At 44.4% G+C, this 22,448-nt stretch overlaps 1 protein-coding gene across 10 annotated transcripts; it reads right to left on the bottom strand.

Moving 5' to 3' along the window:
* Nucleotides 1-3,569: 3,569 nt before the first annotated feature.
* On the bottom strand, nt 3,570-22,189 carry HNRNPF (heterogeneous nuclear ribonucleoprotein F). 10 transcript variants are annotated; one of them, XM_052641361.1, is made up of 5 exons: nt 10,886-11,602; nt 10,508-10,796; nt 8,437-8,496; nt 5,855-5,978; nt 3,570-5,485 (listed from the first exon to the last, which is right to left on the bottom strand). In XM_052641361.1, exon 5 carries the CDS (start codon nt 5,432-5,434, stop codon nt 4,190-4,192), a length of 1,245 nt encoding a protein of 414 aa, XP_052497321.1. In that variant the 5' UTR covers nt 5,435-5,485; nt 5,855-5,978; nt 8,437-8,496; nt 10,508-10,796; nt 10,886-11,602; the 3' UTR covers nt 3,570-4,189. The 10 variants fall into 10 exon arrangements, with proteins under 10 accessions (XP_052497321.1, XP_052497315.1, XP_052497316.1 ...); XM_052641355.1 differs by lacking the exon at nt 10,508-10,796 and adding an exon at nt 10,328-10,465; XM_052641356.1 differs by lacking the exon at nt 5,855-5,978 and having other exon boundaries at nt 10,886-11,601.
* Nucleotides 22,190-22,448: the final 259 nt, after the last annotated feature.

The raw sequence follows: 22,448 nt of genomic DNA, 5'->3' as shown, positions 1-22,448 counted from the left end.
ATTTCTCCAAAATCCAAAAGGTCCTGCCAAAACTTATGCTTCTTGGTGAGGCAGTGTCTTTACTTTTCCGTTGGAGGAAATGTCTGTTTTGCCCAAGGCCTGAAGTCAGCAAATATTTCCTATAAAGGCTCAGAGTAAAAATCTGCTAGGCTTTGTGGGCCACATGGTCTGATGAAACTGGTAACACAAGAGCAGCCTATACAAAATAAATGAATGCAGATGGCTGTGTACCAGTAAAACAACTATTTGCAAAACAGGTCCAGATTTGGCCCATGGGCCCAAGTTTGCCAGTTGCTGCCCAGGACTATTACACTAGACCCTAAAAATGTCCCCGACACAGCAGAGCCCTTAACTCTTCCACCCACTAGCACACAGGTGTCTTTCTAAGGCATCCCAAGTACTCACTGCTTCCTCCTTGCCAAGACCAATGAGCGTATCAATACAGTGGATTTGGCAAGATGATCAGTCTCCAGAGGGCAGGAGTTATCAGCCAGCTGACAACAGACAAATGTCCAGGTTACAAGGTCATTAAAAAAAAAAATCTTTTGCTTGATGCTCACTCAGAACGTATTCCACTAGGTCAGGGGCTTCCCAAGTTCCAGAGGCTTTGTCTTTCCAGCAAACACATCACATTAAGCACTGAGCTGCACCTGGGGCAACTGTGTGGTTAAGTTCCTGGTTGTTTGCTTTCATCTGCCAGAATCCATCTGCTTTCTGGGGACCAGACTTGCAAATAAAAAGGGTTAGGCTTAACCTCTTCAAGCCTTGGAGTATGGCTCTAACCCCACACGTTGCAGACATCACAGAATCTGTTCACTGTCTTGGACGGGGAGAGCTTTCTAAGAGGTTCCTCTTGGCCTTACCTACCACTATGACTTAACTTCACAAGCACCCAAGCGTATTTCCGGGTGGGGGAAAACCTATTAGCTGCCAAGGATACCCATTCCTACTCACTCATGGAGATAACCCGAGGCTTCACCTGTTTAATCCAGTGACATGAACTTGGGCCTGTGAATCCATATCACCTGGCCTTCTTATGCTCCCACTCGAAGAATTGGCATTTTGGATGCCTGGGATCAGTATTAACTCAGACTATCAATGCAACTGCATATGAGATTTGGGTCACTTCTTACCCTTGGCCTCAGAGGATAAGATGTATAATCTATTACACACACATTGCTGCAATGCTGCCAGGCCCTTCCTCCACTTCATTTGATGGTCTCTGGGCCTGAGACCTGGCTCTGTTCTGAAAATAGAAGACTCTGACTTTTCAATCTGTTTTTTGCTCACATAATCAAATGCTGGGAGCAAAAGCTGACGGACACCTCAGAACTGAACCTGCAGGACCCTGACACACATAGGTGTTAGCCTCACCACAGATGTGGCAGGGTCAAGGCTCCTTAACTGCCTTTCAGGCTTTGCTGCCCATTCATCCAATTGCTTCCACTTCCTCTCCTCTTCCAGAACTGGACATCTATCCTTCTCAACACTCAGAATCTCCCTCCTAGAGGTCAGTCTCCAAGCTTCAATTCTAAATATTAAAACGGCTCCAAAAGTACTTACAACTTATACACTCAGTCCTAATACTTGTGTAGTTTCCTTTCCGAGGTTGGGTAATAAAAATTTGAAGGCCAAGGCACATTTGAAGTTTTCACAATTTTTGACAAAAGTAGAAAACAAGTGCAGTATTTTGTACTGCAGGTCTATTATTAGGAATAGATTTTTAGACATATCTTGGGTCCCCTGCCATCAAACTGATTCATCAAAATGGAAACCATTTTCAGGGCAGGCTGGCTTTCGCTTACCAGCATTTTACCTCATTCCTGGAGCAGACTTTGAGACACAGATTTTCCATCAAACACATACCTCAGGTGAGGTGACCAAGTGTTCTACCAAGAGGCAGGCAACCACTGCAGCTGCAGTGGGATTTGCGGTCATCCAGCATATTCCGGATTTCCCACCCCAGGTTCTTAGAGCCCACTCCACGTGCTGTATTAGTCAGTCGTCTCTTTGTGACCCCATGGACTGGAGCCCACCGGGCTCCTCTGTCCATGGGAATTCTCCAGGTAAGGTGAGTTGCCATGCCCTCCTCTAGAAGGCCTTCCCAACCCAGAGATCAAACCCAGGTGTCCCTCATTGCAGGTGGATTCTTTACCATCTGAGCCACCAGGGAAGCCCACTCCTTCCATATTTGAACTTTTAAATTTGCAAAGATCTACACGGAGTAAATATACCCCCTGAAACTTCACTGGTCTAATTAAACCTTATCCTTTTCATTGCACCCTAGCTCTGGCATTCCTGGGTGATGTTGCCACTGTATCTTTGCCATCTGAGTCTGCATACCACTGGTGGCAAGAATGACAGGATGGGGCCATAAAATCCCACAAAGTTAGCAAAGGCCTAAGGCTCCCTCTGGTCTACCTATAGACTTAATAGATCTAGGCTACACTGATTGGACACTAAAATGGGAAAATGAACACCCATCAAGTGAAATTCTCTCATGTTAACTCTTGATAGTGTTTAATGTGACTGTAATGCTGTGTATATTGAAAAGCAGAGACATTACTTTGCCGACTAAGGTCCGTCTAGTCAAGGCTACGGTTTTTCCAGTAGTCATGTATGGATGAGTTGGACTGTGAAGGCGGCTGAGCACTGAAGAATTGATGTTTTTGAACTGTGGTGTTGAAGAGTTTTGAGAGTCCCTTGGACTGCAAGGAGATCCAACCAGTCCATTCTGAAGATCACCCCTGGGATTTCTTTGGAAGGAATGATGCTAAAGCTAAAGCTCCAGTACTTTGGCCACCTCATGCGAAGAGCTGACTCACTGAAAAAGACTTCTGATGCTGGGAGGGACTGGGGGCAGGAGAAGGGGACGACCGAGGAAGAGATGGCTGGATGGCATCACTGACTCGATGGACGGGAGTCTGAGTGAACTCCGGGAGATGGTGATGGACAGGGAGGCCTGGTGTGCTGCGATTCATGGGGTCGCACCAAGTCGGACACGGCTGAGCGACTGGACTGAACTGAATGCTGTGTGCAGAGCTACCTGAAATTTAAAATTTGCTTCCCACTGCTAGATCAATTTATAACAATTTGGATGTAGGTCTCAAACTTCAGAATATCCATATCCTGCAAAAAACAAACTGTAACCCAAGAGTGTGTCCGATCAAAATAGTCATAAATATGGGAGACTGTTCCAAACAGCACATCTTATATAAAACCATAAATTGTGGCTAATGACTCAATGTATGTAGCACCAAAAACTAAAGACCTCTAGCTATGAATAGGTGCCACCCCGGTATAAAGGAACAGCAGATTACAAACTGATGAGTAGAAAAAACGTCACAGGAAAACTGGAACTCTATGTTTCTATTCTAGTTTCTAGTCACCATTTCCACTCGTGTGTTTAATGTTTTTAAATTTGATTTTTAATTTAGCCTTGTTGTAAGAAACACAAGGGAAATCATAATGCTAAATTTAAAATTCACACTGTTTAACACAGCAGTATTAAATTCAACCACCCAAGTCATTTTACTATTTGTTGGTGAGTATATAGTCTGTGCCAGTCATTGTGAAAAAGTCTTTTTATTTTAAGAAAAAAATTTAGTTAACAAAAAAATTTAACAAGTTTCACTTAGCAAAATACACCCGAAAGGAAATCACAGTACAAAGAAAGTTTTTAAGTCAAGGCCTCACCAATTCCTACAGTATTAGTAATGTGTCTCAATTTTCAAAACTAACTTTTAAAAAGCTTAAACTTAACCTAAGAGATTTTAAATGAAAATAAACTAGAATGAACAAACATGAGAAATGTCCTCTTTGAATTAGGGATCTAGCACCTTGAGTTTTCCAAAAAAGCACGCCTCCCCAATGTGTTCACGATGATGTGGTGTAAAAGATCCACATTTAACATACTTAAATCTACTTTAAACTCAGATAACATCACTCCAGAAGTACACTACCAAAATGTTAATTGAGAAAAGCTGAAAATAGTTTGTTTACTCAATATCACATGCTAGAAGAAAGTTTGCATGAGAAAACACTGAAGAGGTAATTTTTTAATCCAGATTTCACAAACTCATGGTGCAAAATGGGTCCCATAGCTTCCTCTAGAGTAATAACTGCTTTTCACTGCTTGTTGGCTGCCTGTGAAAATTTGACTGAAATAACTCAAAAGCTACTAACAAAACTAATCATATCCACCCATGCTGTTCTGGCCACCATAGCTAGCCCCGTAACAGCCGCTCACAGACTGGCTCTCAAGGCCACTGTAAGTGGACTGGGTTGACACGCCCATGCCCTGCATCATCTGGCTGCTATATGCCCCGTTGCTGGCCCCTGTCGTGGAATTCAAGAAAAGTTCTATGTATCGATGTTGCATGTTGGCCCTGTCTTTGGACATGGCCGCCACGGCTTCTTCATGAGTGGCAAATTCAACATCAGCTTCGCCGGTCACTCTTCCATCAGGGCCAATCTCAATGTGGACTCTCACAGGGTTGAGCGGGGAGAAGAAGTTGTAAATGTCGTTCTCTGTGGCTTTGTAGGGCAGACCTCTCATGTGGACGCAGTGTCCAGTGGTGCTCTGGACAGTGAACTCGCCATCTCCATACCGGTGGTCGTACATTCCAGAGAGACAGTAACTGAGGTCTCTCCCAAACAGGTCGGTGGTGAAGCCATAGCCATCACTGAGGCCGCTGTACTCCTCATAACCCCCATAGCCTGCACTGTAAGCACCAGACCTCATCCTCTCCAGGCCTGCCTGCTTGACGATGCCAATATACCTCCTGGCTGTGCCAGGGCGGTCATAGGGCCCTGGCCGCTGCACTGACATGAACTTCAGTGGGGGATCCGAGTATGACCTAACTTCTTCCTGACTGCTCTTGAACACCTCAATATACCTGTGCCCTATTCTCTCCTTGTGCTTCCCTAGAGCCTTCTCTGCTAACTCCTGTGAGGCAAACTGCACAAAGGCTTCCCCTGTAATCTTGCCCTCGGGGTCCACAGGCAATGTGATCCCGTTTGGCACGATTTCCAACCCTGAGAAGAACTGAATGATCTCTTCCTTGGTGCATCCAAACGGGAGTCCTCGAAGTCGCACAAAACCATCATTGGCAGTGTCAGCACTGTTTGGACCACTGTGCTTCAACACCCAATCCATCTCGGTTCTGTGGGACTTGAACACTTCAATGTACCGATGTCCCATGCTTTCCCTGTCTTTTTTAAGGGCCAATTTTACATCATCTTCCGATTCAAGTTCAACAAAAGCCTCACCACTCTGCCTGCCTTCTCTAGTGTAGATAAAGTGAACACCTGCGACCCCGTCATGGATCGTGCAGTCGGAGAGGAAATTCTGCACATCCTCAACAGAGCAGGACCAGGGCAGGCCACGGAGCTTCACCACAAAGCCTTCACCTCCCTCAGGGCCCAACATCATGGACACTCGACAGAGGAGACGTCAAACAAGCTCGGGTGCAGCTTTGTGTGGCTGAAAAGAAAGCAAAAACTACATAAATTTTCATTTAATATGTATAACAATATGAAACTAAAAGAAAACAGACTGCATTACTGCATCACTAAAGTAAAAGGCAAGACAGTAGGTGAGAAGTCCTATTGTCTACTCAAAACCCCAATCAAGTGCATGGTCAAATTAAGATATATTCAAACACACACGTAAGTCCATCAGCAGAGTATCAGTTATATGAGATGCAAACATAGAAATCAAACTATATGCCTCTCAGTTTCACACTGCCATGGCCTGGGTTCAATCCCTAGTGCCATAAGCAGCACAGCATGACCCCCCCCCCAAAAAAAAAACCAAAATAAAACACATTACATTGTTCAATGCAACACATACATCACTGTGTTTCACTGAGGGACTAGAAATGGAATAGACTCTTCATTGTACAAGAGGCATGACAGGTGCCCCTCCTGACAAAGTGCCATGAAGTACAAGTGGCATCTGACACCCAGAGTCCAAGCTGAAAAAAGAGTAAAGGTCAAATCCATGTCGAAGGGCAGCATTTTGAAAAGCAGGAGCTGAGTCAGACACCAATATACGATTAACACAGACAATAAAAATACAGATAGGGCCAAAAATATATTCAGAACAGGCACAAGTATACAAAAGTTGTTTTATCGAATTGTCATTTGATATCAAGTATAACAGATGTAGCTATTAAAGTCAGTGGTAAAAGGTGCCTCTTCAAAAAAATCTAGGCACATTATCACGCAGCAAGATAAAACAGAATCTTACCTCAGATGAATCCTAAAACTATCTCAAATGGCATGGCATATTTACACTATTAGAGCAAAACATGGACAGATTTCTAAAAACCCCACAATTAAAACCAGAAAGCATGAATGGTTAAGAAAAAGAAAAGTAAACTGGTTTAACAGAGACTTGATGAAGCAAATCAGGGCAAGTTCTAGAAATTTATAACCAAGGGAGTTGCTTCTTCTGTAGCTGAGCTCGTATCTGTGGCTCTGCCCTGGTCAACTCCACCCACCCCAAGGAATCTCCATCTTCATACAAACTTCACTGAACACTACTTTCCTTATCAATTAAGGAGATTTTCTCATTTCTAATCACCCCCTAGGATACATCTTTCCTTACACCAATTTGCCTCCAGCTACTTGGTTTTGCTTTCCCTTTCAGTGAAATCTCATCCTCAAAAAGGCTTCTTACACGTCCTTCCCTACCCCACCATTAAACTAGGGCACATGTCACTCTGCCAAGGATCTCCATGGCAAGAAAAGAAACATTTTCTTATCTCCATCTCTTCTGTGCCCACAGGATTTAACCATTCTCTCTGGAAATCCTTTCTCCTCTTCGCTCTTGGTTTTCCTGTTAATTCCTTAGGTACTCTGCCTCTTTGAGTCCTTCAACCAAGGTTTAACCATACACAATCACTGACCCCCTTTTGGCAGGTAACCTCACCTGATCCTTGTATTTCCAGGGCCAATTCTGGGTTCAGGACACACAGGTTCCTAGACTTAAGATTTCCCCGAGGCCAAGACTGACTGGCCTAGACGAACTCCATTCCATAGTTCAACCTATGTACCACAAATCAACACTGCTTTTTTCTGAAACTCTTCTATAGTATCCTAAAGCATAAATGGCCTTACTTGCCATCCAAAGGCTCTAGAATGAAACTGAAGCAATCTTTGAACAACTTGCAAGCCCTTAAATCTAATGAGCTCATTATTTCTTTGTGGGGGGTGATCCCATTCTCCACCCTAATCCTACTCCTAATCCATGCCTAAATTCTATTCAGTAATTCTTGACTCCAACAAGTATAGAGGTTTCTTCTATCTTGGTCCTTAGCACACTGCCTGATTTGAATATCAAATCATCATCATCTTTGTGCATTGCCTTCATCCCTTTCTACTTCCAGTACCAATAAGCCCTTTCCAAGACAGTCACACGTACAACTTTTCCAATCCTTCCTACCTGCCCAACCTGTAGCTCTTTTGAGTGTAATTTTATGTCATTCTACTGTTTCAACACCTCAGTGGCTCCCCACTGTCTGGAACACAAATCATAGGGCCAAGGGGGTGCTCAGGCCTTGAAACTTTGACCTGAAACACACTTGCATTAGAAAGCAAACAAACCTTTATTCCTGTATTTCTCTGTGCCGGAAATGTGGCAGGCTCTCTGTTCCACTGGAATTGACACACGTAATAATTATCTGTCTGAAGATAGCCCACCCAATCTTCTGTCTAGCTAAATCCCACTAATCCTTATACTCTCAGCTTAAATTTACCAACTTTTCCACAAGACTTTCTCCCCCCCCCCCATACTCTCAGCTTAAATTTACCAACTTTTCCACAAGACTTTCTCCCCCCCCCCAAATTAAATCTATAGTTCTATGATCCCAGAGCATTCTAGGGAAACAATTCATAATTTGTTTAAAACTTTTTGCAACCGCTTTGAGAGGCTAGTAGCAACAGACTTATCTGTTCAGTAGGTCACTGTAGTCCCACCCCCAGCACAGCAGGCCCAAGATTAGCAAGAGATTAACTGATGGCCACGTGGGGCCAACACTACCTTCTAGAATATGGCAGTCTGGTTAGGTTAAAAAAGACAAGCAGAAGGGTGGGGGGGGGGGGGGGACAGGAAGCATAAAAGAACAAATACTTAAGAATTATTTAAAGTGCCCAAAACAGAAATTATAAAGCAAAAAAAGCACTTTTCCAAAACACATATGTACTTCTAATACATAGAGCAATATCCTTACTGCTGACCTCAGAATCCTCTAGATTTGGATTCTTCGCAGACTTTCAGTACTTAGAATATTAAATAAAACTTGTGAAAATAAGAGCTGGCTTTCTGCTCAACGTTAGATTTACAGCTAGTGAAAAAAATATCTTAACTCAGGAAGTTTTCTGCATCAAGAAATCAATTATAAACTGAGAGATTTTCTTAAAATAGCTCACCTTAAAGAACACCGGGGGATGCCCACAGTCGAAGACACTCCAGGTAGGTAACGAATCGTCCTAAAAAAGAGCGACAAGGAAATTTTATCTTAATGCCCCAGCACTCCCGGAGCAGGCAGAGGCAGCAATCCCCTGGCTGGGACCGGCTCTGAGCTCCTCTCCAGTAGAGTGAGAGCTGAGGCTGTGGCAAGCCGTTTTTAAGTGCCAGGTTGCCTTAAAGAAAGTACACGCCCGCCCCACCCCACCAGCTTTGGAAAGGTTTATCTTTTTCATAGGGTAATACCGATAATAACAGCCTGGAACCATCCCACTTGCCCTGAAAAGATTTACTCAGAAGGCGCGTTCCCTACAGAAAACCCTAACCGTGGTTAAGAAAATTTAAATATCTAGAGTGGGAGGCGCACCTCCTGGGCGGGGCTGCGGGGAGGAGCGGTTCCCGGAAGCACAAGGCAGGCCGAGCAGGGAGGAGAGGAGTTGCGCCGCTGATCGGCACTTGAGACCTGGCCGTTGTTCAGTGATGTGCCCCAGGCAAAAGTAGTTTGCTATAAACTGTCGTAACAGTATTTACAATTTGCAAACATCCCTGGAGATCTGAGTGGAGATATTAAAAAGATTTTCCCTGTTTTTAATAATTTCATTTCTTGAGACCTGTATTTGATATATAACGTTGCTCTTTTAACTGAGAATGAGGGGAGGTAGTGTTGAAACGTTTTAAAATAGGAAAAACATCAATCTACCATCAACCACAGCCACAGAATAAAGCTGTCCGCAGAAGACTTTGATATGTCCAGCGAATTCGTTTGAGAACTAAAGCACATTCTTAGTTTTAGAACCGCAGAACTGAGAAAAGTCAGTTTCTCTAAGCCTGTTGCCGTAGACAGTGCCTGTCTTGCCTTATTAGCATCCTCTATTACATGAGATACTACTTTGGGGAGCAAAACCTATATAAAGTACTACAATTTAAGAAGTTCACAGTTTCAAATTCTCTAGACGAGGCTTTCCAAGAAGCTTCATCAACTGTCCCTCTCCTCTACCCTCAGAAAAGAGTACAATCTAAAGGGTAGAGAGCCTGGTCATCTTAGTGGTCTGAATTCCTTGCCTGGGTTTATCACCCTGCTACCTGCTCATTCCAGTGTGGTCCGCAGACCAAAAGCCCCTGCTCCGACACGCAAACCCAGGGGCGGTCAGACTCGAGGAAACCGATTCCCACGTGGCTGAACTATGGCGCACACATGTTCAAGCGTAAAGGATATACACTGGTCTCCCACCCGGCTCCCCGACAGCCCGTCGACACCACTGGGGCCAAATGTTACAAAACACTACTCTCGGGTCCAACACCTGGAGACTCATTTTGCACAACTCCACCCCCCTGCCCGCAACTGTCTATGACCTAAGTGAAAACACGGACCACCCAAGGATCTTGTTAAAAGGCAGATTCTAAAACAATAGATCTGGGCCGGGGCCGAGATTCAACATTATCTAACTGCTCCCAGGAGGTATTCCAGAACGAGTTCTACCTCACTCTACTATACTGGTTAGGCAAGATTTAGTTCACATCCAGGTAGACCCATCAAGATAAAAAGGGCGCACCTCCAGCGCCCGACTGATTAGGTTTATCTACGAAGTACACAGGGTGGCTGAAACTGCGCCCCCACCGTTTCTATTCAGGGCCTGGAACTCAGCAGCTCCCTGGCTTCACCGTTTTATCCGTGTCCCAGTGAGGCCTGAAAAGCATTTTCGCCCTTACTTAAAAATGAATTTTAACCTACAGCTGGCAGCACGCACAGACGGGTAGGTTGCCTTAATTAATCAGAAAGTTCTACCTCTTAAATCACAGTCCGCGGGAGACGCCGCCTCAGGATTACGCAGTTGACTCTGCCCTAAAACTTACCGCTGAAGAGAGCAGGACCGATTTCTATTTTCAACCAGCAAGCGCAGTTTACAGCCAAAGGACCCCCAACTCCACCCGAAGCTTAAAAACGCAGAAGATTCCGCGGAAAGGCCAGGTGCACCTCCTTTTGTTATCAACCTGAAATTGAAACTCAACTGGCTGGGGGCAAACGCTTCGTACCAGGCTTCAAAATGCGCTCTCAAGCTCGCGGCCGCGGGCCGCCAGGGGCGCGTCTGAGCGATTTCGGCGGGAAGCGCGGTATCAGTCCCGGACGCTAGGCTCCTGGCGGGGGGACTGGGACGTGAAGGGGTTCGCTCGGCCTCCAACCGCCGATCCGACAGCCTTGGGTCGGCAAAGCCCTACAGGAAGGCCCGACGACAGGGCGCCCCATCCACGGGCCTGGGCGGGGTCAGCGGGAGCTTCCGGGGCGGGGCGAACTACGGGTTGGGGGAGGGAGAGGCCTCCCGGGCTGCGCGAGGTGGGGGGAGGGGAAGGTCACGCGACGTAGGCTCTCGTGGCCCGAGGTGGGAGGGGGCTCCCAGGGCGGCGGGGACTCACTAGGGTGGCAGAGGTTTCAGGCCGTGGAGAGAGACGAAAGTCTTCGCGGCGAAGTGGGAAAGAGTTCTCCGGCCCGGGCTTCCCGGAGCCGCGGGGGAGGGCAGGCGGAGCTCTCGAATCCGAGGGGCTCCGAGGAGGCGCGAGGAATAGTTACCGGGACCCGAGGGGGGCGGGCGGCTCCCGGGGCTGGGGGCGGAGCTCCCGGGTCGGGTCGAGGGGACTTCCTGGGGACGCAGGGTAGGTGGGGGAGGGGGAGTTCCTGGGGCAGCGAGGAGGGGGCAGAAAGAGTTCCTGGGGTAGGGGGCGGCTGCGCGGGAGGAGGTAGGGGAGTTCCAAGGAGCCACGGGGGCTGGGGGAAGTGCGGGCGGGGGTCGTCCGCTCGCGGCGGCTCACCACGACGGGTCCGGGGCCTGGAGTGCGGAAGGCCGGCGCACGGGGCTGCGTCCCGGAGGCAGAGGCCGCGTGACTGCGAGGGCGGCGAGCCGGACGTGGGTCACGGGGTGTAAAGGAGGAAGTGCCACCGGCGGGCCCGCCAAGATGTCACCAATGGAAACGCGTCCTGCAGGTGCGGCCCGCGCGGTCGGCCAAGGCAGGAAGTGGGAGGAGGGATGAAAAGCAACGAGGAAGACCGTTCGGAGTGAGCTCTCAGGAGAGGTGCCAGGGTAGAGAAAAGTCCAGAGTACGGGCGGAGGGGAGGGGAGGAGTAGCCATCACCAGCCTTAAAGAGAAACCGTAAAAAAAAATAACTCTTTAACGCAGTAAAGAATTCCGAATGAAAACTAATGAACAAAAGGTAGAACCCTCTTTGTATATACAGTACCTTTTTTGTAGATTTGAGCACAGTCATATAACTTTTGTTTGAAAGGATTAATTTTAAAATTCGCAATTCTTAAACTTTACAACCTAGCAAGCAATTACATTTTATGAACACCTGAATATTAATTCAAATGAACTGGAAAACAATTATAAGGCAATTGCAGTAATGTTAGCAGTGACTTGAATTTATATGAAGAAACTATAAAATTTTAGTTTTAGCTTTGTTGCTGTGATTTTTTTTTAAGTCGTTAGAGATTCGTATGATTGTCTAGAATCTGTTTCTAAATAATCTGAGTGGTGAGAGTCAGTATGGACGAAACAACATGGGCCACGATTTAGTTAATTGTTGAAGCTGAGGGATGGGTACATGGGAGTTTTATACTGTTGCCTTTACTTTTGTGTATGTTTAATACTTTTAGTAATAAAGTTTTTAATAAATAAAGTAATAAAGAATCTTACTAGAGATAACAAATTACAGAATTTATAGGGAAAAGGAACCGTACTAAGTGAGAACGTGATAATGCAGTCTGCAAAGACTCTGGGAAACTGGACAAGCACAACAGCCGGTCCTTCAACAAGATAGCTTCAAGGGAACACTTACTGAATAAAAAAAAACTTAAAAAGAATTATCAAGGATTCACAATATATGGGAAATACATGGATCTTAATTCAAACAAATTGGTAAGCATAGGACAATTTAGGAAATACCTGAACACTGACTAGAAATTTGATATTATTTTATTTACTTAGGTAACGGAATTAGTTATCCTAAAACGAAAGGCATTCGTTTTTAGAGATACATTTTTAAATGTTTGTGGGTGAAATGGTGTGATGGCTGGGATCTGCCTCAAAATTCTCTCAAAAAATTATCTCTAAATAGAAAGTAAATGGGGGATGTAGAGAAAAACTGTCCACAACTGGTAGCTACTGAAGCTGGGTGATAAGATTTAAAATGCAGCTATCCCACGGAAATGAGAAAGACACTAAAAACTCATACATTCAAGAGAGACTACTCTGAAGAAAAATTAAGCCATAAAACGGGCTTCTTTTGGGAAAGAGTTATCTACAGAGATGAGTACCCTGACTGCTTCTGAGCATTTATTTCACTTTTCTGTCACTTCCTAAAATCCCCGTCAAAACGTATTCTTGGTAATTTACACGACTGACATCCTTTTCGCACTTTTTTCAATGTATTTGTTTCAGTTTAGCAGCGTTATATATGCTTTCTTGGCTTAACTGGTTGATGACACTGGCTAGCTTAGCGTTAATAATTGATCAGTCACGATAGGGTTCCTGCCCAGTGAAGGAACAACATGTACAGAATACACAGGGGAAAGTACTGGGACAGAAAACACCCCAAAACACCTGCAGCCAGGACTGAGGTCAATGAGGGAAGCAGAGCAAGATTCTCCCAAAGCCCTGAAGGCCTGATACCGTATTTTAGACTATTTATTCTCAGACCAATGGAAACGAGTTTTGCTTTCCAACAGAACAATCTAGCTGCTCTCTGGAAAATGAATGATGGGAACAGATGCATGGAAACTAGATGGGATGAAATAAGTCAAATTTTGGAAGAATTGATGATACTCTGCAACAAAAACATTGTGGAAACTCAAGTGTGTCAAAGGATTTGAGTGATAAGCAGCAGGATAAAATTTACTCAATCTCAAGTCATTCATTAACCTAGAAATACTGTGCACTTACAAGATGCAGCTACTGTGCTAAGTCCACAGAACAGTGGACTAGGAATCAATAAAGAATAAACGTGTGATGACAAATTCTGAAATAACCCCAAATTAGAAAATGGGGGCTAACTCATATAGGGAATCTGAGGAAGTGACATTTAAACAGATCAGAAGCATGAACAGGGGTGGAAATGTTAAAACGTTTTTACCCTGGTATACAGGTAAGATTTTAAAACGTAGTCATTTGTTAGGATATGCTTTGGTGTTAGTTGCTTTGTAAAAATATTTTTAATTGGTAGTGAATCCTTTTAATCACTCAATTCAGTTCTTACTAAATTCAAAAATGAGAAGAAAAATGTTTAAGATACAAACTAATATGAAATAATAAGGTCCTGTACAGCACAAAGAAGTACACTTAATATTCTGTAATAAATTATAATGGGAAGGAATATGAAAAGGGGTATATAGAGAGAGCTGAATCACTTTTCTGTACACCAGAAACTAACACAATATTGTAAATTAACTTCAATTAAAAAAGAGAAAAGCTATAGATGGGCGATTAAAATACACTGACACTTTGTCTGCCATTATATTTTCATATGTCAAAGAGCATATGTCATAATTTGAAAGCAACAGGAAGGCTGTTTTCCATTATCTTTAGACTATTAGGCTCTTTACTGTAGGTAAATAATTTATTACTGGGGTAATAAAACACTGTTTTCCCCACTGTTCATTTCTCAAAAGCTGTGTTAACTAAAAAGCAAAAATAGTGTAATATACTGTTAGGTAAATCATATCTATAATGTTTGTGTTGAACACAAGGACAATTTTTTAGCCAACATAAAACAAGAAGTCGTTCCATGATATTGACTGCATTTTGATGGTGACTCAAGAATCAATACCTAAAGTTAGAACAGAAAAAATAGCAGGTGTGGCAGTTCATAAAAAAGAAATACTACATCACCAGTGCTAAAATCTGTTCTCATCAGAGGGACATATCTATCACCTGTATTAACAAATGCCCAGTCCATTCAGGAGGCCTGGAACTTCCTCGTGGGACCAGGTGGAGAGCTGACACCTTGTCAGATCACCTGCAGCTGCCGCAGGGATGGAGGCAGTTATAGCTCCTGGTGCTCAATGTTCACTGCTCAGGACCACAAGCACACTATGCCAGGGGAGTGGAGAGCAGAGCCAAGAGCAGCAAGGGACAGGACTATGTACTTGAGAGGGGCTCCAGCAACAGTAATACAAGCCGGTGAACAGCTCAGAACAGTTTTCTAGGAAAAAGAAATACTGCACTAACCTTCAGTAAATATTTTAACAGAAAAAATTCAGATACTTGATTACAGAATGAAACATTTTCCAGTGCTAAAAACTGAGTTCTGATTTATAGTTAATAATGAAAGAAAGGTTAGTGGCTTGGAAAACCAAGTAGAAGAAATAAGCTCAAGACAAAGGGAAAAAAAACAAGGGGGAAGAGATGAAATTCAGAGGACTCATATATAAGAGACAGGACAGGAGAAATAACATGTGAATGATAGGCATTCCAGAATCAAGACAAAATGGAGGCAGGTGAACAGATAAAGAATGGAAGGAAACCTTCCTGGCTTAAGATAAACTCTGTTGTGTAGTTCCCCACAGATACTTTAAACACACAAACCAAGCATATGTTGGTAAACTCCTAAATTTAAAGTACAAAGGAAAACTGCTTTGAAAAAAAAGAACAGGTTAGGTACAAAGGATAAAAATAGAGTAGCCCGTAGTGCTTGAAATGTGGCAAGAACTGAGATGTGCCCCAAGTGATAACATTTAGTACATATACAATGAATTGCAGGGAATTCCCTGGTGGTCCAGTGGTTATGATCCCACTTGCTTGCTCACTTGCTGAGGGTGAGGGTTCAGTCAACTAGCTGGGAAATTAAGGTCTCAGAAGTCTTAAAGTGCAGCCAAAAAAGGAAAAAAAAAAAAATACTTATTACATATTTCTGCAATGTGGGAGACCCGGGTTTGATCCCTGAGTTGGGAAGATTCCCTTGGAGAAGGAAATGGCAATCGACTCCAGTATTCTTGCCTGGAAAATCCCATGGACACAGGAGCCTGGCAGGTCCACGAGGTCACAATGAGTCAGACACGACTGAACAACTTCACTTTCAATTTTTTCATTATGTATTGAAGTGATATTTTGGATGTTTTGAACTAATCACAATATATTAAAATAAACTATTAAAACATTTCTCAACTCATTCTACAAGACCAGTATTAATTAGGCCTGTTATGGGCTGAACATTTATGCCTCCCAAATTCTTATGTTAAAGATAGCCCCAGTACCTCAGAATGTGACCAGACTTGGATATATTTATAGAGACAGCTAAAGTAAAAATGACATAATTAATGTGGTCTGTATTCCAAAATGAAGAAGGGGCAATTTGGACACAGAAAGCAGAAGGAAGACAGCCACCTAAAAACCAAACAGAGAGGTCTGTAACATATCCTTCATATATCCCTCAAGCTTCTCAAGAGGGAACCAAACCTGCTGATACCATAATGCAGGACTTCTAGCCTTCAGTATTATGGCACAATAAATTTCTGTTTAAGCCACCAAGTCTGTAGGACTTTTGTTATGGCAGCCCTAGCAAATTAATACACTTGTAGATGGCAAAACCAGACAGACATCACAAGATAACCCCCTAAGGGCATAAATGCAAAATTCCAACAAAATACTAACAAACTGAATCCAGCAACCTATAAAAAAGGTTATATACCATAGTGAAGTGGAATTTATTCCAGGAATGTTTCAACATAATATGTACTGGGCCATATGTAGCCACATGGATAGACCTAGAGACTATCATACTAAGTGAAGCCAGACAAAGACAAATATGATACTGCTTATAGGTAGACGCTAAAAACAAAACACACAAAGCAGAAAGAAGGCTCACAGACATAGAAAATAAACTTATACCAAAAGAAGGGGGTGTAAATTAGGAGGTTGGAATTAACATACACATAAATGAAATAGATAAACAACAAGGACCTAACTACACAGCACAGGGAACTATACTCAATATTTTGTAATCACCTTGAAGGAAAAAGAATATACACATGAATAACTGAATCACTGTGCTTACATCTGAATTAACATATTATAAATCAACTATAATTAACCAAACAAAAACATACTGGAATTAGTGGTGATGGCTTTTTACAACTTTGTGAATTAAAAAAACACCCTCTGAATTGTACTCTTTAAAAAGGTGAACTGTATGGTATGTGAATTATATCAAAATGGAAAAAGAAAAGCATTTATATCATAATTCTAAATGGCACCCCACTCCAGTACTCTTGCCTGGAAAATCCCATGGACGGAGGAGCCTGGTAGGCTGCAGTCCATGGGGTCGCTAAAAGTCGGACACAACTGAGCGGCTTCACGTTCACTTTTCACTTTCCTGCATTGGAGAAGGAAATGGCAACGCACTCCAGTGTTCTTGCCTGGAGAATCCCAGGGATGGGGGAGCCTGGTGGGCTGCCGCCTATGGGGTTGCACAGAGTCGGACACAACTGAAGCGACTTAACAGCAGTAGCAGCAAAAAAGACCTCAATTAGGGTGAAGATGAAGACTGGAGATGTGAATTGTGGACCATCCTGCATGCAGATAAACTTAAAAGGAGAGAATGTGGTAGGAATTTCTAATATTTATATAGTCAGGACTTTTGAAAAGGCATACTGTAAAAGAAACATAATAGTTTAGAATTTTTTCATTCTCGTCATTTTTCTCTTAAATGAGTATCAATTTCTGTGTCATTTCAGAGATCTTTCTCCTGGCCCAAGGCCATATGGACATTTTTTAAACTTAAAGGCTCTGTTGTTTTTATCTACATTTTTAAACATTTTAATCTACAATAAACTTGGAATTGATTTTTCCAAGAGTTTTAGAATTAAGTTTATCCAGTTTCACAGGCTAATTTCACTCCAGAACTCACATGAAAAATTCCTACATAAACATGAAACAACCAAATCTAACAATACACAAGCTACTTACTACGTCATGATCAAGTTGGATTTATTCCAAGAATCCCACTGTAATTCAGCATTTCAAAGTCAATCACTGATGATGTCACATTAGCATCTTAATGAAGGTAAAACAGGAGTCACCTAAGAATTTTTCATGTTTCTAAGAAATGCTAAGAAATATCCTAAATTACAAAATTCCTCTTCACACTGGCAGTAGAGAACTTGCCTGATTATGACTCACATATAGGGTTACAAATATACACACATTAAAAAAAAAAAAAAAACACAACAACCACCCAACCTAAACATCTTATGCATGGCTAATAATAGCATGTGACATAATACCACTGCAAAAATACCACTGATAAAATGGGAAAGACATTTGCAATTTATTCCCCAAAAGTGTTAATATCTTTAAACATATAGAGAGCTTCTAAAAAGAAAAACAAAGTCTAACAGTCCAAAAAAATTTTAAAAGGCTAGAGATATTGACAATTGATAGAAAAAGAAATGCCCTTGAACATGAAAAGATGCTCATCACCATGTAAGATAAATTAGAACTGTAAATGAAGCATTGCAGCACTATTTCTAATAGGAAAAGACTAGAACAACCCAATTGCCCATCACTAGAGGTCCAGTTGAATCAACTTTGATGGATCCACTTAAGTATTGTATCTTAAACTCAAACAAGCCAAAGACCATGAAGTTGAAGTCAAGAAAGTCAGGAACCAATCTTAAGGGCACTCCCATTAGCCAAAAATTGAATAATGTGAGCATCAAAGAGAATAAAAGCTACAATGGATTAAAACACATCCTCCAGGATAAAATCCATGACTTCATAATGAGACCAGAAATATTACTGATTTTGGCACATACTAAAGATTCAATTCATTACACTAGATATTGATAAATATAAAAAAGAAATCAAAACCGTAACTTGCCTTTTATAAAAGTACTTAACTTGCCTTTTATAAAAGTACATCTTAGAATAATCATATGATAAAGAAAATTTCCTCCTTATAGGAGTACTCCTGCTAATAAGGAGGAATACTGAAGTAAAATATCACAGATATGGAAATAATTAACAAAACAATGCATCTAGAGAACACTCAATAGCTGCTAACATCACAAAGGACACCAACCAATATGTGCCTCTGGCCGGAGTACAAAACACCTCCAATGCAATATTTAAAAAAATCTCAAGGGAATCAGAACAGCATATAGAGGTTAACTAACATTTTAACGGAAATCCAGAGGACAGAGACTCAAACAACTAACTCCATGGGAATGTAGTCAGAAAAACCCAGTGTGTGGGAAAAGAATTCTACATGAGACACAAAACCTGACTTCTACATAAGAAGAAACTTTAAGAATAGAAAACCTTTAGATCCGTACTAATAAGGGAGCCTCTTGTCACAACTGCAATGTGGCTGGTGCAAATTGAGATGTGCTATAAAATAAGCACGAATTGGATTCTGAAAGCTTAGTTCAGGAAAACAGCATGAAAATTTATTACAGGATGAAGTGATATTTTGGATCTATTTAAGGTAAATATATATCACATTAAACTAAATTACTAAAGTGAACTGTTTCTTTTCATCAGAAAATGTTAAATTATGTGACCTGCATTGTATTTCTATTGGAGAGTGCTGCTCTAGCTTAAAATATAACTTGAGGTACCTTTCCTGGTGGTACAGTGGCTAAGACATGGTGCTACCAAAGCAGGGGGACCAGGTTCCATCACTGGTCAGAAAACTAGATCCTGCATGCAGCACCCCAGCAGAGCCAAATAATTTAAAAGACAAACACAAACTCAAGAGATATTTATCTAACAAATATATAATGAACTTGTGTGGATCCCCAATCAAACCAACCAGCTATATAAAAATATTACACAATCAGGTACATGTCAACACTGAGTATTAGGTGATATCAAAGAATTATTATTTTTTAGGTGTGATAATGGTATTGCGGTTATATTTTATAAGTCTTTAGAATTACAAGGTTATGAATAAAAATCTTACTATGCCAGGCTGGTCTTGAATGAGACTGGCTCTCCCTCTGCCCCATTTTCTGTCTTCCTCAAGAACCTTTGTGGCAGCTAATTAGGGGCAGGGGCCCTGGTAGAAGACTGAAGCCGTCAGGCAGACCTTTGTCCGGGTCCCACCTATATCCCTTAAGACATATCTGTAAGATGACAACACAGTAATAATTCCCTGCAAACTGGTCATGAACATGCGATTAGAAAATGTGGAAAAATACCTAGCTCTGTGTGTGGATCCAGTTAAGGATCACTTAATGTGTTTCTACAAAGAAACTGAGAACCAGAGCTCAGATTAGAGAGGGCAGGTTGGTGGTAAAGTCAGCTCTGTGGAAGGTAGCCCCCTCCCACTTCTGTAGTCTCTTCAGGCACCGACTCCAAAGGGCACGGACCCCTTGTCTCCACACTCTCCCTCAGTTTCGGCCACAAGGACTAACTCTCCTCAAATCAACTCACATTTTCAAGTTATTTTATGTTTAAAGGGAGCTCTGTAACAACAGTACTCAAGTGAAAACCAATCACTTGCCAGTTAAAGAGAAAAGCAACAAAAAGCAAATAATACAAAAAGAACGTTACTAAAATAAACGTTAAAAAATAGACACCGTAAAACGGAAATAAAAAACCGAATCAACTTACAGAGAATGCACACAGGAAGATGAGATCCCCCAAGGCAAAGGATGAACCTGCTTAACATCCGTAATAAAGCGATCTCTCTCAATATTCACTAAGTGCAGAAATTACTTTAAAATGAAAAGAGAAAAACTGCCTAAAAATTAGCACTGAAAACATCACTGATAGGCCCTAATAGGTTTTTATCTGACCGGAGAACCCGAAATTATTTTCATTTTTACTAGAAATTCAGAAACAGTCAACTTTTAAAAACGTGACTGAAATACTAGCAATTAGAGTAAAATCGATAGTTTCGACGATGTTTTTAAAAGATTTGCCGCCTTCAACTCTCCGAGTTCCACGAGGGTCGGACCACGCGAGGCCCGCCCCCAACCCCGGCCGCCTGGGCCCCTCCCCCCGCAGCCCGCGGTTCCCGGAAGCCGCCGCGCCGCACGGCCCCCGTCAGCGTATGGCGGCTCGCGGGCCGCTCTCCCGCCGAGCACCCGTCCGCAGCGGCAGACAGGCTCTCTCCCCACAACCTCGAAAACAGTTGTGAAGCATGGTCGTTCGTCTTAGGACCTCCAGGGGAAGAAAACTGCCGAGGGCATCCCAAAGGACGCGGGACTCGCCGGTGCCGGCGTGGTGGGGGCTGGGGGTGGGGCTGCTCTCCAGGGCCTCAAGTTATTTGTTGGGAACCTCTGAGAGCCCTTTTAGAGTACATATTAAAGGGGAGAGGCCCATGGCCCCTCCAACCGTTCAGGTAAAAGACCAGGGTCCAAGGCCGGTCGGGTCCCCGCAACTCGCGGAGCCTCCCCCGGGCCGCCCGGCGCCGCCTTCCGTAAGCCACACGGGAACAGGGAGGGGGAGGCGCAGCGCGAGCAGCGTCCAGAAGTTTCTCGCGCGCAGGCAAGAACGGGCACAAAGTACATTCAAAGATAAAAGTAGTACCACAAGAAAAAAGAAACGGCCAAATTAAGATAGCTCACCAGAAGTGTGGTCACCAGGCCAAGACAACGAGAACCAGCGTTTCAACCAAAATACAGGCAGACGGGGCTCAGGGCACAGAAGCTGCACGGAGAGGAAGAAAAGGCCCCAACGCTCGAAAGTCGAGGCTCGGCGAGCGGGAACGTGGGAGGAGGGAGGAGTCAGGTCCCAACCAGTCTAGTTCAACTCGCGGACGCGTTCAGCCACGTGCAAGTACCGCTTTCATTTTAAAATGACCCTCCTCGAGCGGTTGCCTGGTCTTCCCACCCTACTCCTGCCAGGGGCGCTAGGGCTCTGCTCCCTCTGGAGTCCGCACGAGACTCTCCTTCCCCTTCCCTGCCTCCCAAAGCCCAAACCTCAGCCCCGCCGTCTAGTGCCGGGAATATAAGGCCCGTGACCTCAAATCCACCTCCCCCAAGCCCAAATCAGTCCCGCGGTCCCCACCCTCAGTGGGCCGGGTCCCCTTTCAGTACCCTGTCGGTCCCCGAATATACGGCCTCTGACCTCAGATTCCATTTCCTCGGACTCCAAACCTCAGCCCCGCGGTCCCCAACTACCCCCGTAGGCCCAGACCCCAATCGGTCCCGGGTGTGAGGGCCTTCACCCCAGATCCCGCCTTCGCTGACCCCCAAATCTCAGTCCCTCGACCCTCAATGCCAAGTGCCCCAGTCCCTGGTAGGCGAGCCTCGGACGCCGCCTGTCCCACCCCTCACCTCGGGGTCCGAGTCTCCACGCCCCCGCTTTTCTTCACATCCGGCACCTTGGTCGTCCCTCTAAGCACCTAGAGGAGGGTGGAACGCTAGGGACTTGGCAGTTGTGACTGAGGCAGTTGAGGCTTGTTTACCATCACCATGGAAACCCCTGGCAGCGCGCCCCGCGAGGGGGCCCCGAGGGGCGGGTTCAGGCACGCGGCAGGCCCGAGTCCACAACCCCCGCCCGTTGTGCGCACTCGGCGCTTCCGGAAGCCCTAAAGCTCTCAGAGTGCCCTACCCCTCCTCAGCCCCACGCCCAAGCACCCAGGAACAGGAGCAAGCACCAGGAACTCACGCCCCCGCCCCGCTCCCGGCTGCCGGCGTAACAGCTGGCCGGTTTCCCCACAGAATCCCACCTGCTTCTCCAACGAGACGCGGCGCAGTCCCACTTCCAAGACGGAGCCGGAAAGACGCAAAGACCGCGGAGGGGCGGGGTCTCCAAGGCGGGCGTCCGGGGGCGGAGCCGCGGGGGCGCCATTGTGACGCTCCCGGAGCGGAGCCGGGGATTGGCCGGCTAGTAGTAAGGGCGGAGCAGGGTCGTACGGAGCGGGGGCGCGCAGAGCGGGGGCGCTGCTGAGACGCGAGCTACCGGCGGGCGGCGAGCTCTACAGCATGGTCAGTGGGGACTTTTTGAGCCGCAATAGATACTGACTGGGAGAGTCCCC

This window comes from Budorcas taxicolor, chromosome 5, assembly GCF_023091745.1.
Source record: "Budorcas taxicolor isolate Tak-1 chromosome 5, Takin1.1, whole genome shotgun sequence".
NCBI classification, from domain to species: Eukaryota; Metazoa; Chordata; class Mammalia; order Artiodactyla; family Bovidae; genus Budorcas; species Budorcas taxicolor.
The sequence above is the reverse complement of the archived record's forward strand: the minus strand, read 5'-3'. Positions and strand labels throughout refer to the sequence as shown.